The sequence below is a fragment of the Anopheles darlingi genome, chromosome 2 (genome assembly GCF_943734745.1).
Source record: "Anopheles darlingi chromosome 2, idAnoDarlMG_H_01, whole genome shotgun sequence".
In the NCBI taxonomy this organism is placed as follows: Eukaryota; Metazoa; Arthropoda; class Insecta; order Diptera; family Culicidae; genus Anopheles; species Anopheles darlingi.
The window spans coordinates 53,299,550-53,314,234 of NC_064874.1; the positions used below are offsets into that span (position 1 = coordinate 53,299,550).

General features: G+C 37.6%; 1 protein-coding gene across 1 annotated transcript; it reads left to right on the top strand.

Annotated features, from left to right (window-relative positions):
- Nucleotides 1-20: 20 nt before the first annotated feature.
- LOC125952034 (protein unc-79 homolog) lies at nt 21-14,383 on the top strand. Its single transcript, XM_049681251.1, is given in 28 exon segments — nt 21-926; nt 1,135-1,254; nt 1,628-1,960; nt 2,165-2,673; nt 2,747-3,887; nt 3,959-4,101; nt 4,203-4,331; nt 4,401-4,496; nt 4,650-4,782; nt 5,034-5,113; nt 5,794-5,911; nt 5,995-6,343; nt 6,866-7,038; nt 8,055-8,615; nt 8,697-8,768; nt 8,862-9,007; nt 9,101-9,892; nt 10,191-10,731; nt 10,897-10,992; nt 11,058-11,188; nt 11,297-11,680; nt 11,773-11,951; nt 12,090-12,244; nt 12,321-12,652; nt 12,733-13,119; nt 13,192-13,370; nt 13,474-13,905; nt 13,907-14,383. Coding segments are annotated over 28 exon segments (8,109 nt in total). The 5' UTR covers nt 21-871; the 3' UTR covers nt 14,250-14,383.
- The last annotated feature ends 302 nt before the right edge of the window (nt 14,384-14,685 follow it).

The window sequence follows — 14,685 nt, forward strand, 5'->3', positions numbered from 1 at the left end:
TATGATATTTAGACCCTTTGTATCGACTTCTTAGTCTAACTTATCAAAATGTAAACTGCGTTTATGTCGTATATTGTCGAGATTTTCTTTTTAATTTTTTAAACTTTTAAGTAGGTTTTTAAAAGTGTTTGGACTGTTCAGTCGCACAAGAATAATTAAATTGTATTATATTCAATTACGTGTGTATTAAAAGATGCGCCTCAATGAAAAATTGAAAACGGCAATTTTTAAAAAAAGTATGATGTACGCAAGGTGTAGGCACAAGGTATGTGTGAAAATAAGCGCTTTCATATGAAAAAAAATTTAAAATGTAAATTTCATGCAGGGGTGAATAATTTTTTTTTCTTTAACGCATAATTTAACGATTTACAGTGCGCATGTACGAAAGTAAATCCAGAGATCTCTCTCTCTCTCTCTCTCTCTCTTTTTCTTATTATTTATCCAATCTACCTCTCTCTCTCCCTCTCGCTTTCTCTATTTCTCTTTCAAAAATAGCACGGATAGGTGCCACAGCACTATTCGAATCTGGAAGCCCCTCTTAGTAGTGAGGGTACGAACAAATTGTTCGGAAGTAAAAGATAACATGATATTTCTTTAGTGTAAAAAGATTCATAATTGAAGGCAGCACTGATTGTTCAAAATGATAACAGTTGTGTAGTTATGCACCACAATTCACCATTATGTCACTAAAATGCATTCAACATATTGAATCTCAAACCTACTCAATCTGAAAAAATAAATTACACAAAATGATTGGTGATTCAGAGTGAAATATAGAAGTGTAATTTGTAAAGTGTTTATTTCAGACGCATGTTCAATATAAAAGGCAAAAGCTAAACAAAATCGTAAAGAGTATTGCACCATTGTTTCAATGACGGGAAGTTTCAGAATACAGCTAATCAACATGGGTACAAGAGGAGCTGCTTGTGAGTATACTAGAAAGAGTGTGCGCGGGCGCGCGTGAGTGTGTGTGTGTGTGAGAGAGAGAGAGAGCCCCCTCTCTCTCGAGGAAGGGGGGGTTGAAATGAGTATGGTAAAAAAGAAGTATTTTCTGAGATTTATATTGTTACATTACTGTTTTTGTGTTACTGCTTGAAGATTTATTTCTAATCTTGTGATAAAAAAAAATTACAGTTCAGGCGAAGCTCCGTTGTCTTCATGAATATCATGTACGCTTATTAAGCAATCAAGTACCGGCACCTACTGGATCAGATGTAGCCAACACTATTAAATATTTCTCACAGACACTTTTGAGTAAGTATTGAAAATTTCCTATGCATTCCTTTTCAATTACTGTTGATACAGTCGAAACAACACATATAAAAGAAAGAAAATGCTTTGCACATACGTGCTTGCATAATTACACTTAGTTTCATCCGTTTTTGGTTGTTTATGGTGGTCTATTTGATTCCCTTTCATCTTATCTAATTTTATTTGTGGCTCATATCAATGCTAATCTTTATGCGCCTACTAAAATGTTTTTTAAACATGTCTTATACTAATAGTAGCAGTAATAGTAATAATATAGAATTAGCACAACACCGTCATATAATATACGCATACACATTATATAATGTACCCGGTTAGTATCAATTCCGTCTCAACCTCTTCTCTCTTTCCACCTTAGCTGTTCTGAAGGACGTTCCATGTTCTCCGTTAGAAATGATCAAAGATCCGTCGTTGGACCAAATGAGAATGTCAAGCTATCCTAATCTGGAATATCAAAATTTATACAACGCTCTCACAATGTTGCTTGATGCAGCCTCAAACATTCAGTCCGGGCTTAATTTATTTGGAAAAGCTTTTCTCCAGTGTCTGGGTTGCATTCTGCCGTTTCTTGATCGTGATCTTATCGACAATTTACCTTACTTAACGGCATCCACAATATCAGTTCTGCCAGCATCACTTCACCAGGAGATTATAAATTATCTTTGCTATTATATTCTGCCATTTACTATAAGTAAGTAGAGGTATATACTTATGAAACAATGTTTATTTTGCAGTTATTTTTTTGTGGTAGAATGGCCTCGTTGATATTAGCATATATTGTGTGTTGAATTTAGATATTTGAATATACATTATTTTGAAACGAGTGGTTACCCGATGGTGCCAGGTCGTGTTATGACGATTAACGATTATCATTATTTATGTTTACTGTTTCTAGCACGTCAAAGCGATGATGATCAGGAATGCCACGCATGCCAATCGGTATCAGCAGTCATAATGCTCGTGTTTCAATACTCCACGAATCCCGCCCATCATTGTCAGCTATTAGAGTGCCTCATGCGACTTAAGCATAACGTGTCCAAAGATCTGTTATGCGTAATAGGGTACGGGACGGCAATGTCTCGTGCGTCTGCTGCAAAGTTGCTCTTTTATTACTGGCCTGCCTTCGATCCGAACCTGTTCGACCGGAAGGGATTGCTGTGCAAGTTTACAAATGACCTGATACCTTTTGTGTGTCAACGTGAATCATGCCCCAATGCGGGCAATGCGGAGGCTGTTAAAGTATGCTACGATCACTGCATTAGTATTATCTATGCACCAGATGCACCTCCCCCGCTCTATCTATGTATCGAATGCGCCAATGAGATTCATCGTGACCATCGGAATTTAACATTCGGTGATATTTTGCACCCAATGCAACAAGTTTCCATGGTCTGCGAAAACAAGGTAAATCATTTTTCTTATAATAACGTCTATTTCTCTCAATTTAATCAATAGAATTCTTATGTATTGCTTCTAGAACTGCCGTTCGCAAGAAAAGGCGGCTGTCTCAATATGCTTTTCAAATGAATGTGCCAGCTACAACGGAAATCATCCAATACGATACTGTATGCAGTGCCATGGTAATCGCCATAATAGTCGTCGTGGGATTGATCACATTGTACATCGCAGTCTACCGCCAATGATGATGATGGATGCCGAGATGCAAACATACTTAGTTGAATCGGTGATTAGCCTGCTACGCGAGGCGAAACCGCTTAATGTTGATTTCCGAAAAGACTTGACTAATCAGGATGGTAAAACTAACACCATCACTTGTGGAGAAGGTTCAAATGATTTTTTAACGCTGGAAGAAAGGCAATTATTGGGGCGTTACGGTATATGGTTACTGGTTGGAAGGTGTACGCCGACCGTTGACACTCCAGTCGAAATTTTGGGTCGAATGTTGTCTATGTTATTTCATTGGTTTCATGTGACAGCTTACTCCTACGACGGGCAGGCAGAGAGCACGCTAGAGAAACTTAAACAAGACCATATTTGCAATTGGTTGAAAGAAGTACGCATAAGCCACTACAAGGAGTTCATTGATTGTCTTTTACCTCATCCACCCGAGTATTCACGTGTTGGTGGACACTGGGATTCGCTAGCTTCGAGGACGTCACACCTAAAGGAGGGTTTGCAGCGGTTGATCTGTTTGATACCATACGAGATTATAACACAAGAAATTTGGGAGACGGTAATGCCACACTGGATGGAAGCTATCACAAACGACGTTCCCGAGAAAGAGTTGTCTGAGTTGAAGATAGTATTGAGCAAGATTTTAGACACGGAAATGTCTCCGCTTGGATTTGATGCGAAATCCATGTATAACTTTGTTACAATACGTTTCGAAAAAACAACGGCAAAAGTTCAACAGCAGGCACTCTACTGGTTGCAAAACTTGACCAAACTGGAGATCGTTATACCGCTTTCACAGCTTTTTGCAATGTTTGGTGATGGAGTTCGTATCATGAAGCATGGCGTACAAGCAGAAATAAATCAAAACAAAGATGCTAACCGCGTTTCTGCTGGTGGCAATGGTTTTGGAGTTAATAATATAAATTGTGCAATTAAATCCTTCAAAGAAAGAGATGTACAACCACCTCGTAGGAGTTCAATTTGTAAGTAGTGTCATCCCCTGCCGAAAAGATGAGCGACGACCAATGAACGCTGAGATCTTTATCAATCGCAGCACCGGTAGTAGAGGACGAGTCTGGCAATACATCGGCCATATCAGACGATGAAGTACCGATAAGTAAGTGCATGGAATTTTCGAGTGATGCTGAACACAATCTCACTTGTTGTGTTCTTATGCTGGATATTCTGTTACGCCAGGTGAAAAATGTTATTTTTAAGATTTTCATACGCTATAGTTATTTAATGGGGTTTATTTTAAATATTTCCAACGTTTTGTCCATTTCACTTATTGTAAACAGATGGAACTACAAGAAATAGAAATGCATTCCGGTATTTATACGACTGTTGCAGAGAACGTGTGTCGACTTTTAAAATGCATGGTAACAGCAGCAAACGTCGGAATGGGCAATCATAACTGCCGACTTATGGTATTGCTCGATTACATGCAGCTGCAGCCCAAAGAAATATAGCTGTATTCCGTTTTATTGTAATTGCAGGACTGCGCATATTGTGAGACCTCTGTTATGTGGCATCAACTTTCAGCAAAGTTGGTACAATATTTGGCTCCTATTTATCCTGTTAATCCGCCAGATGTAAGTTAGCTGACTTAGTATAGCTGAGATTTAGGTGGTTAATTAATAATAATAAGATAAGTTATAAGAAAATCTGCTATATTGAACGTAGGATAGTATTTACATATTAAAGAACCGCAAAGAGGAGTTCTAACAAACCATCTGATTTACAAGCCCCCTTTGCAGACTGTAGTCGATGATGAAAAATCGCGTAAAAGTCCGCCAGACCCGGAGAAAGAAGCGAAACCTAATGATCGTGACATGTCGCTTTCTATGGCTCCTTTACATATACCTCTGGGTCCTTTAGGTAAGCATATTGTGCTATGTTAAATTATCTGTAAAGCTATAATTTTAGAAATATTCAGCTTTACAGGGCTGTTTAGTTAACTCTTTTACCTTTTTATTTTTGAAACTATAATATATAAAACTAAGATATTTCTTAGTTTGCGTTTCAAATTTTTGGTCCTGTGAAAATGATTACCCCAGAACCTACCATATATCTTTACCTATATATATGTATTTTCAAACACAAATTTCAAATCTGTATCCCTGTTTTAGGTCCAGTTTCGGTGGCAGTTCCACAACCGGAACCTCACTCGGTTGGTGGTGTATTAGTACATATGCCGCATGTTTGTTCTGTATGTATTATATATAGTGTCTTTCTTCCTCAAATATGCTCATGCAATAGAAAACATTGATTTTTGGTTCATTTCTCCATCGATTTATTATTTGTTTTTTCCTTACTTTCTGCTTTAAAATATATACCTCAGTATATGTATTGATTGTTGATCGCTGATACGATTATTCAAGTATTGATCTCATAATTCTCCGAAGTTACTTCAATTCGTACTAAAGAGATTATTCAGTGGTGAACAGAACTATTTAATAACTGAACCACCCCCTGTCATTCCATTAATCGAGTCCTCAATTTACTCTTGGTGTGATTTGTACATCAGTGTTGTGTTTCTTCTCCTTGAAATCTCTGTAAAAAGATTTTTTTTTAATCTTTTCTGTGCAAACATGCATTTTCTTCAATGGGACTTTTTTATGGTCTATTTCAACACTAAGATTCGGCTACACTTTATAAAGGACTGTATTAAGTGTGGATTAATTACAAACTTATATTTATTTCATTAAAACACAGTGAAGGGTAAAAAAAGCAATAGCGTAGAATACATTTAGTATCTTTTTTTTATTTGATTTTTATCCTTCATGTGATGAGTTGTTGAACATATCATACACAGCGTTTGTTAGAGTTTAGTATTATTAATGTATTTTGACTAAATATAAAAAAGGTAACATGGAAAAATACTTGTAGATAATGACTGCGACCGTAGAAACCGTTTCTGAGCAGTTGGATTTGGCCCCTATCATACCATCAGAGAATGTGGTACCAGCTGTTGCCAGATCTATTACCTTATCAGATGCTGATGTAGGTACGTTGTATCATTTCGTGTTTTGCCATTGCCAATTTAAATTTAAATTAATCTTGAATCTTAATCTTTGTTTTCAATTATAGCTACCGCAACCGTGCAAATTGCAAAACCAAATGTTATTGGTGAAAATAGCCCTGAAAGTGGAGGGCTAGACTCCGTAAATGTTGTAGAATCTCAACTATTTGAGGGCGACGAAGAGTTTTGGCATACATCAGTGGGCAAATTTAAATTCTCTATTGACACACTCCCTCAATCACTGCAGTTTATCTACCAGCTCCTTAAAGAAATCCCTTACATCGGCAAAGCAGAAATTCTTTATTACGTTCTACAATGCCTTAAAGTAATGGTTCTACATGGTGATGCATTCGTTAAAGCAACTCGCGACAGTAGGGGTTTCTACATATGGTGTCAAGAAAACATGCTTATTAAAAAGTAAGTCTTTGGATTTATACTTCAGTTAAATATAAGATGTTTCCGAAAAATTAACGACCAAAAGAATAGACGATCATATTTCATATCTTAGATTCTAGAAATGTAGCCACGCAGTGATAGAGGAGAGTTATTTTTTTTAATTTCTTTGAGTTGCTGCGTTAGTCACATTTTTGTAAATATTTGCTGAAAGTTTGTTCCAAAAAAAGTGCTACATCCAAGTAGGCTATGATAGGAAAATTAAAGCCATGAAATGATAGCAGAGATTTGTATGGGAATCCCTTCCCGAGCATGCACTCTACGGCCCCAAACATATTTTATTCAAAATTAGTCATACTTGACTTAGTCATACGGGTCTCTACGGGAGTTAGTCATACGGGTCTCTTGAACATTAAAAGTCCCAAATTTCCCCAAGGGCTTCTACTCTGTATCAGTAGTGTAGAATCATATCTTTGCTTATCTTAGTCGATACTATTGAGCGACATTGTATTATCTTCAATTAACGAATAAGCTATATAATTTCAGCTTGTGGGAATTATGCACTGCGGCACAGTCTCATATATGTCAAGTTACGGTACCTATTTTATTACATTGTATAACGTTACCAATGGGATCGGACGTATTCTGGAAAGTAGTACAAGAAGCGTTCCATGATGCAGACTGGAGAGTTCGTTTCGAAGCTGTAGAACGTGTGACAGGTATAAACTGTTCTATTTCAAACGCTTCCCATCACTTGATAATTCTATTTTGTAGCTGATTTGTTCTTGACATACCGGTATATGCACGATTCCTTATTTCCATCGATGTATTTATATTTTTTACCTCTCTAGTTCAGCATTAGTTTGATAATTTTGTATATCTAAGCCAATTTATTAACGTTCCTCGTTGGCTGTCCCGGTATCTCTTTGAACGTGCAGAAAAAATGAACAAATCAATTTTTATTGATTGATACCCAACCGTACGGCTCGTCCGTTCTTATATATGTTATAAAAAATCAATAGAACCATAGTTTGGATATAAGGCTCACCCGTCTATCCGAAATCGTGTAACATACCTTTTTTATGTTTATTTAACTTTTTTCAATGCTAATCATCCTACTTCATTCATTCATTTTGTTATTCCCGAAATAATAAAAAAGATAGTTTTAGGAATATAAACAAATTTTATTTCGAAGCAAATCATTAATTCCTCGAAGCGAACTGATATCTGAGTGGATGGCAGATTAGTCAAACACGCGTTCCGCGATGAGTACGCAACAACCTCTCGATCTGGTGCTGTTCGAAATCGAGCGATCACACCTGAAAAGGAGGCCTGAAGGTAGCGACGAATCAAGTCAGGTTTCCGTCAGATAATGACGTCGCATCTGAACTCCGATGCCGCCAGCCGGAGTTCCGAGGCGTTCGTCCGTAGGCCACTAAGGTTCTGGTGATCGCTATCCTTGCCATGTGTGAATCGTAAATCGTACGGCAGCTGTTTTTTACCATCTTTCCCCACAAATAAAGGATGTTTGACCTATGATTGTAAAAACAAGAAGAAACAAAAATCGCCGCATCAAGCGCAGTTATAATTTACTAATTTACTACACTGAGTAAACATTCGTTTCTTACCATCTATTAACTTCAGGCAATACGAAATATGCCAGGCTTGCTTGTATAAAAACAGTACTACTTTGTAGGATTGATCTAATTGCAATGTTTTGTTTATTCTATTTTAGTTATAACTCGCTTCATGGATAGTACCCCGTTAAGGGCAGAAGTCAGTTTGCAAACATCCTTGGCAACAGCGTTTTGCCATCTGATTGCTGCTTGTGATGATCTAAATGTCCATGTCGCACAACGCGCTACGCTTTATCTTGGGACTATTCACGATAACGCTATCCAGGCGCTTCTTTACTGTATGGAGAGTCAATTCGACAAATTTATAATCGATCGACCAGTCGTGCTTCAATCAATATATCAGCTTCATAACTCCCTTTCTGATCGTAAAGTTCTTACTTGGGAGTTTTTTCTTAATCGCTTTGACACATTGTTTGTAGAAGCGCAAGTGAATTTGGAACGTGTTGGGGATATTTCTTATCTACGTGATCTTCGAAACAGTGAAAACGGTAGCGAGGTTCTTTCGGCTAAAATCAATAAGGCGCGAGAAGCGCTCAGCCAGTCTGATACGAGCGGAAGCATGGCTAAAACATTGAGCGCATCTTTTGGCACCAAGTGGCCATATAAACGCACAATGTCTGCACCTGCTACTATCGTCCCACGACAGGAGTCCAAAATAGGTGAGTCACAGTATTTTTTTAGCATGATCCTTCACATTTATATAATTTTTGAATTTCCTGTGTAAATAAAATAAAATTTAGAAAAGGAAAAAGTCTACAATCGGCAGGTATCTGCGCCAATACTGAAACGAAAAAGCTCGCGATTTGGCCTGGGTGAGTAGGATGAAGTTCAGATGAATTAAACACTGCGAACTCTACAACTTGACTTCATTGATTGACATTGATTCTTTTTTTTACTTTGTACAGATGGCCACATTCATTCAATTAGCGGACCTAACGATGATTTACAAATGGGAAGCTTATATAGAGTGATCGATCTCGAAGAAGCAGACAAAGAAACCATTCACTTGTTAGTATTTCTTCTTATGCAATTCTTGTCTCGGCCTGACCTGGTAAGATAATCCATTATTTATAACCATTTAATATTTATATATGAACCGTTTAGGACAATGCATAAATAATAAACATTTTTCAACGTTGCGCAGGCATATCCAACAGATGAAAAGCCGTTATTCAAAGTTCAGTCCATAGTATTACGACATCTGTATCTGCTGTTGGGTTACAATCAGGGAGAAAAGTTTTTCCACTGCCCTCCGATGCGAATGCGATCTTCATCTGTATTCAACGCATTTATGACCAACTTACCGCAAGTTTTAGACCAAAACCATCAAATGGGTTGGCTGCTACTACCAACCGTAATCCAGCTACTGTTATACGCGCCTAATCAGACGAACAATGGGTTTTTACAACCAGGCACTGGATCAGAAATCCATCATAATGTAGTTACATACAACTTTTCCATCTGGTATCTAGAACCGCATGTACGCCGCAATTGGCTGATGTCTTTGCTAGTCATTCTTTACAAGTACCAGTACAATCAGACCTCTTTGGCTGATCATGTGCAAAACCTCGTACGGATCGTTCTGAACTCCCTCGATGCACAGTTTCACAAGTGTCGAAGAATTCCAACTACTATTGTTGTAGACTATTCTGCAACCAGATTGCGTAATCAAAGCCAACCATCACTTGGGGCAACCTCGGAGCACGAAGACAAACGACTAAATATTAGTCCTCCTCATAGCCCTCTGCAGTCAGCCATACTTGCTTTGTATGGGAGTGAGGAGCCTCCTCATGGGAGTTCATCGCGATTGAAAAGTGGAAAGGTTAATCGCAAAAATCCTGATGTAAGCATTGATGCAGATGATACTGAATCTGAGCTAGTCGTCATACCGGAGAGTGATGTTTCCGACAGTACACTACAGGAAAGTAGTGCACAGGTAAATAACTTTTACTATATGCCAGAAAAAAATAATTACTATATGCCAGAAATGTTGGAGTTTCATGGGATTATTCGAACTTAGTTCACCCTTTTTATGATTTGGATAGCGTTTTTAAAATTAAATCGATTGATGCGGGTACCCGTAAATTTATGCGGATATTTATGCGGGTATTGTACCCGTAACGTGGTAAGAACTGCCCTGATGCGAATATTTCATGTATCAGTCGTTTTAATACTTTAACAAAAAGAACTAACGATTTACGTATATAAACAATAATGCATTTTTTTACTTTTAGGGCTCACTCGAGGATACTGGCAGTAATGAAGATGATTTGAATCCCGTAACAATTGACACAGATAAGCGCGGTGCGATTGAAGTGTTGGGCAACTCCTGCTGCAAAAACCTGACAACAATCGGTTCAACTTTAAATATGACAACGAATTCGTTCCAGCACCATTCGGTGATATTGGAACAACGTGGTAAAAAAAAGAAATCATTTGGCTTATTATGCGCAGATCAAACAAATGTTTGTGAAAGAAAAAGCAACACAGAAAAACGCGTTGCTAGTGCACTAGAGAAGGAAGAAAAATCAGAAAAAGCAAACAGTACCATCTTTAGGATACCTTCGGCCTTTCAAATAAATTCCCAGAAATGTTCTGTACAGGAGGGAGTGCGAATGATGGTCACATCATCCATGCTCGGTCAACCTAAAGCCCAGGCTATATTAAACCCTTTTGCTAATGTTCAAAAGGCTATTGTAGTAACGCAAAACACCAGTGTCAACGAAGTAAATGATTCGAAAAATGAAGGATCTATGGAACCATATGCGAAAGCAGGTATTTTCTGTTTATTATGCTCTCTGTTATCACTTTGTTGATATGATCATCGTTATTACTTTGTCATTATCTTATAAACTATTAATATTAGCATGATTTTAGAAATTTGGTATAATTCGGAAACATAATTTGGTAGTTAAAATGCGATTTATTTTTCTTTATTAGTAGAATCTACACAGGCTTATAAACCATCAGTACAAATGAACGACAAACCAGCAGGAACATCCATAATATCCGACTCAAGCATCGTGGGACAGCAATGTGAGAATATACAATCTTCTAATCTAATTAAATAACCGCAGTAACAAATTTAAACTGATCGATAGGTTTAGGTACATCTTACTTTCAGCAGCTACCTATACCATCTCAAGAACGGCTGTTACCCATTGGTCAGAATACATCGGAAAACTCAGCTGGATTAACTACATGCTTCAACATAGCTGATAATAGATCGGATGTAAGAGAGTTTATTACCGTACAATTTAAGTTTTGTTTGTTATTAGTAGCTAGTTTGTTGTAATTACAATTATATGCAATTAAAGTAACTAAGGAAAGCTATTAAAAGACGTTACAGAGTACGGCGATCAACTGCAATGCGCACGAAATTGCGATGAGTTCACCCAGAAAGCTAATAAAGCAAAGTGCTCTCGAATCTCCTCAACACACCCGAGATTATGATGACAATGGAATCCATGGCATATATGGTGGAAACCCCACACAGAGGGGCATGGACTTAAATGATGGCACAAAGTATGAACATCTCGTACACAATAATCTCACCCAACAGATGGGTAACCAGCAGTATGTTCGAAAACATACATTACATACAAAGTTGTTCACTGCGAACCAAAAAGATACACATATTAAATATGCCGGTTTATGGGCCCCATCGGAGAAAGACGATTCTGATATTGAGGATGCCGAAAATTCTACTTGTCCCGAAAAATCGGTAAATAGTGTTGCATAACAACTGAATTACTTCTGCATTAAATAATATTGGATGTTTGAAATTTCCATATTTTATATTCATAAACTTTACAGAACAATCTTCGTGTTGGTGACGAAAGTATCTGTAATCGTTGTTCTGAATGTGGAGCAATTAAAGAAGAATACACCGATGAAGAGATGGGAATTATGATAATTGTTTTGAGCACCTTCATTCATCGTGAACCATCACTAGGCGCGCCATTATTACCGGAAGTGTTAACAATAGCCTCACGGTAATCACAAATACGCATTTCTCAGTTACTCGTCCTAGTTTAACCTTTTATTTATTTCAATTATTAATTAAATGTTTGATTAAACTATTTGTGCCGATTATTATTATTTTATTTCATGTTTACGATTAAAATCTGCAGAATTTCTGTATACCCGACGTTTCCTTGGCGATGCGAAAGTTTAACACATCTACCGGGAGGATCACAATCGGTTGCTCATCAATTTTTCCGATGTGTTCTACATCAACTTGCACCAAATGGTATATTTTATCAGGTTTTTTTAACTCAAAAAGATGGTATGTGTTTTATGTAACGATTTTTAACCGCTTATTAATTTTTATCCAACATTTGAATCCTTTACTCTTTTAAAAGAAACAACCCGTAAACGGTTTTATCGTAGCATTGCAACAAGTTTGAACGACTTTTCTGAATTAAATCCCGCTAGTCCGATTCAAATGTTAGCCGAAACACTTAATGCTAAGAAGACACTTCCTGGTGATTTGTTGGGCATTATCTTTCGTAATTTGGCTGAATATTTACAATGCGTCTCGATAGACTGCATTGCTGGTAGTATATGGTCTCCGGTGGTGCAATCCGTCGATACACTTTTACGCAGAGTAATTCTGATACTTCCTAATATAAATGGAGCCGAACATTTGCTAGAAATAATGGTCTGCCTGCTGAAGGTGCCTCAGCTTTCAAAGGTATAATGTATAAATAGAGGTGGGGTAGAATGGAAGTGGTGTTGTATTAATAATGAAACATTTATATTTTCTCATTACAGAGTATCCTGGAACCATTTTCAAAAATAATTAGTTACGCTATTCAAAACCTGAAGCTGACACAAAAAGTCTTGAGTGAAATTTGCAACTTCAGCGGTAGAGCGTTTGCTAAAGAACGCGATAAACTGTATCTCGGTCGACAAATTATATTCGATATGGTGCAAGCACTGAAATTCAAAATCAATATTCCCGATAGCAACCTGCTACTTCTGGTGGGGGTTTTGCTTCAAGATTCTGGTGGAATCCTACCACCGGGTCTAATCGGAGAATTTTCGGGTGGAGATTCATCTACCAACATGAATTGTAACATATCAGACTGTATGCGACAACCATACTTGAACGATATATTGGAGTTTTTAGCGGATTTTCACACGTTGAGTAAAATTAAGGTATTATCTTTTGCGTGATAGCTGTTATTGGATACATCTTGATATGTCATATAATGCTACTGTGATTACCAGAATTTAAAACCTTCTGGCAGTATTCCTGGACTCTGCGAGGATACAATTGGTGGTGTGTTAAAAGGAGCAATAGCACAGTATCTAGCACTGGAGATGTCAAAGGGAAGTTCCAAAGATAGCCGAGCAGTTTCTAAATATCTTCCATGGCTCAATAACGCTCCATCTTCTCTACAGCAAGGGTTAGTATCAAAGCGCAAATATTTTATATGTCTGTGATATACAGCTATTTTTTTGTTTCTTTTCTCGTTTTTGCATACACCCGATATCTTTTACTCTTAACAGGCCAAAAGAGTTTACAGAATGTGTTGGTCATATGCGGCTTCTATCGTGGTTGCTGATGGGTTCACTAACACATACAGCTCTAGTAGTGCAACGATTGGACATGACTGCGCCCCACCAGTCTCATTTACGAAGTAGTTCTATCATCATACAGCCAGTGCCTCAAGAAGCTAGCTGCCATATTGCCGATCACGTACAAGTGATTTTTGCTGGTTTTGCTGAGCAATCGAAAACATCAGTGCTGCATATGTCATCTCTATTCCATGCATTTACACTGTGCCAACTGTGGACGGTATATCTAGAACAAGTCGCTACTCTGGCAGCGATTTCATCAGAAGCCTACCACACTACCCTCAGTGTTGTGTTTGAGTTTTGGGCTAAAGTAACACCGTGCATCTTGCAATTAGTTTCTCACTCAAAGGTAATGTACTAGAAAATTCATAACACAAATTATAAACAATACACACATTTAAATCCTTCTTTAGCTTTCAGAAAGTGTGAACCTTCATTTTCTGGGACTACTAGAATCGCTGAAAGAGACTAGGTCGACTGTACTGGCAAAATTGCTACCTCTTTGGACGCCAGTATTATCATCAAACACGCAACTTTCTGGTACACTTCATGTGCGATTGCAGAATTGTAGAGACGCCGTACCAAATCTCGAAGAGCAAGAGTATCACGGATCGGAGGCATTATTAAAATGGTTGCAGCGCTTGCAATTCAAAATGGGACAAATCGAACTCCAGTCATCTACAGCTACACAATTCTACTCTATATAAATATAAAACGCTGCTGGGCCAAACCAAAATATTAATCCCTAAAATAAAGAGAAAGTAAAGAATAAGCCAGAAAAAATGTGAATATTTCGTGAACGACATTGAAATAAGAAAAATGAGAAAGAAAATTTTGTGAATGCGGGCACTTTTGGTTGGTTTGGTGGTCGCTCGAATGCAGTCCGAGTTATTCCGTGTATTTTTCTATTCGGGCTAAGCGGTATTCGCCATGTTATTTATGTTAATCTTCGCGTGTTATTCATGTAAATTCATTTTCGCCAACAATGCAATGTATGATTGGAAATAATAACTCCCTTACCCCTATGGTCCGGCATGCATTTCTTATTGCAAATACATAAAACACTTTTTGGGAGTGTTATTTGGATTGGGGTTTACAAGAAATCGCTAAACTGATAATGTTTCGAGTTTATGCTAGGCCAAT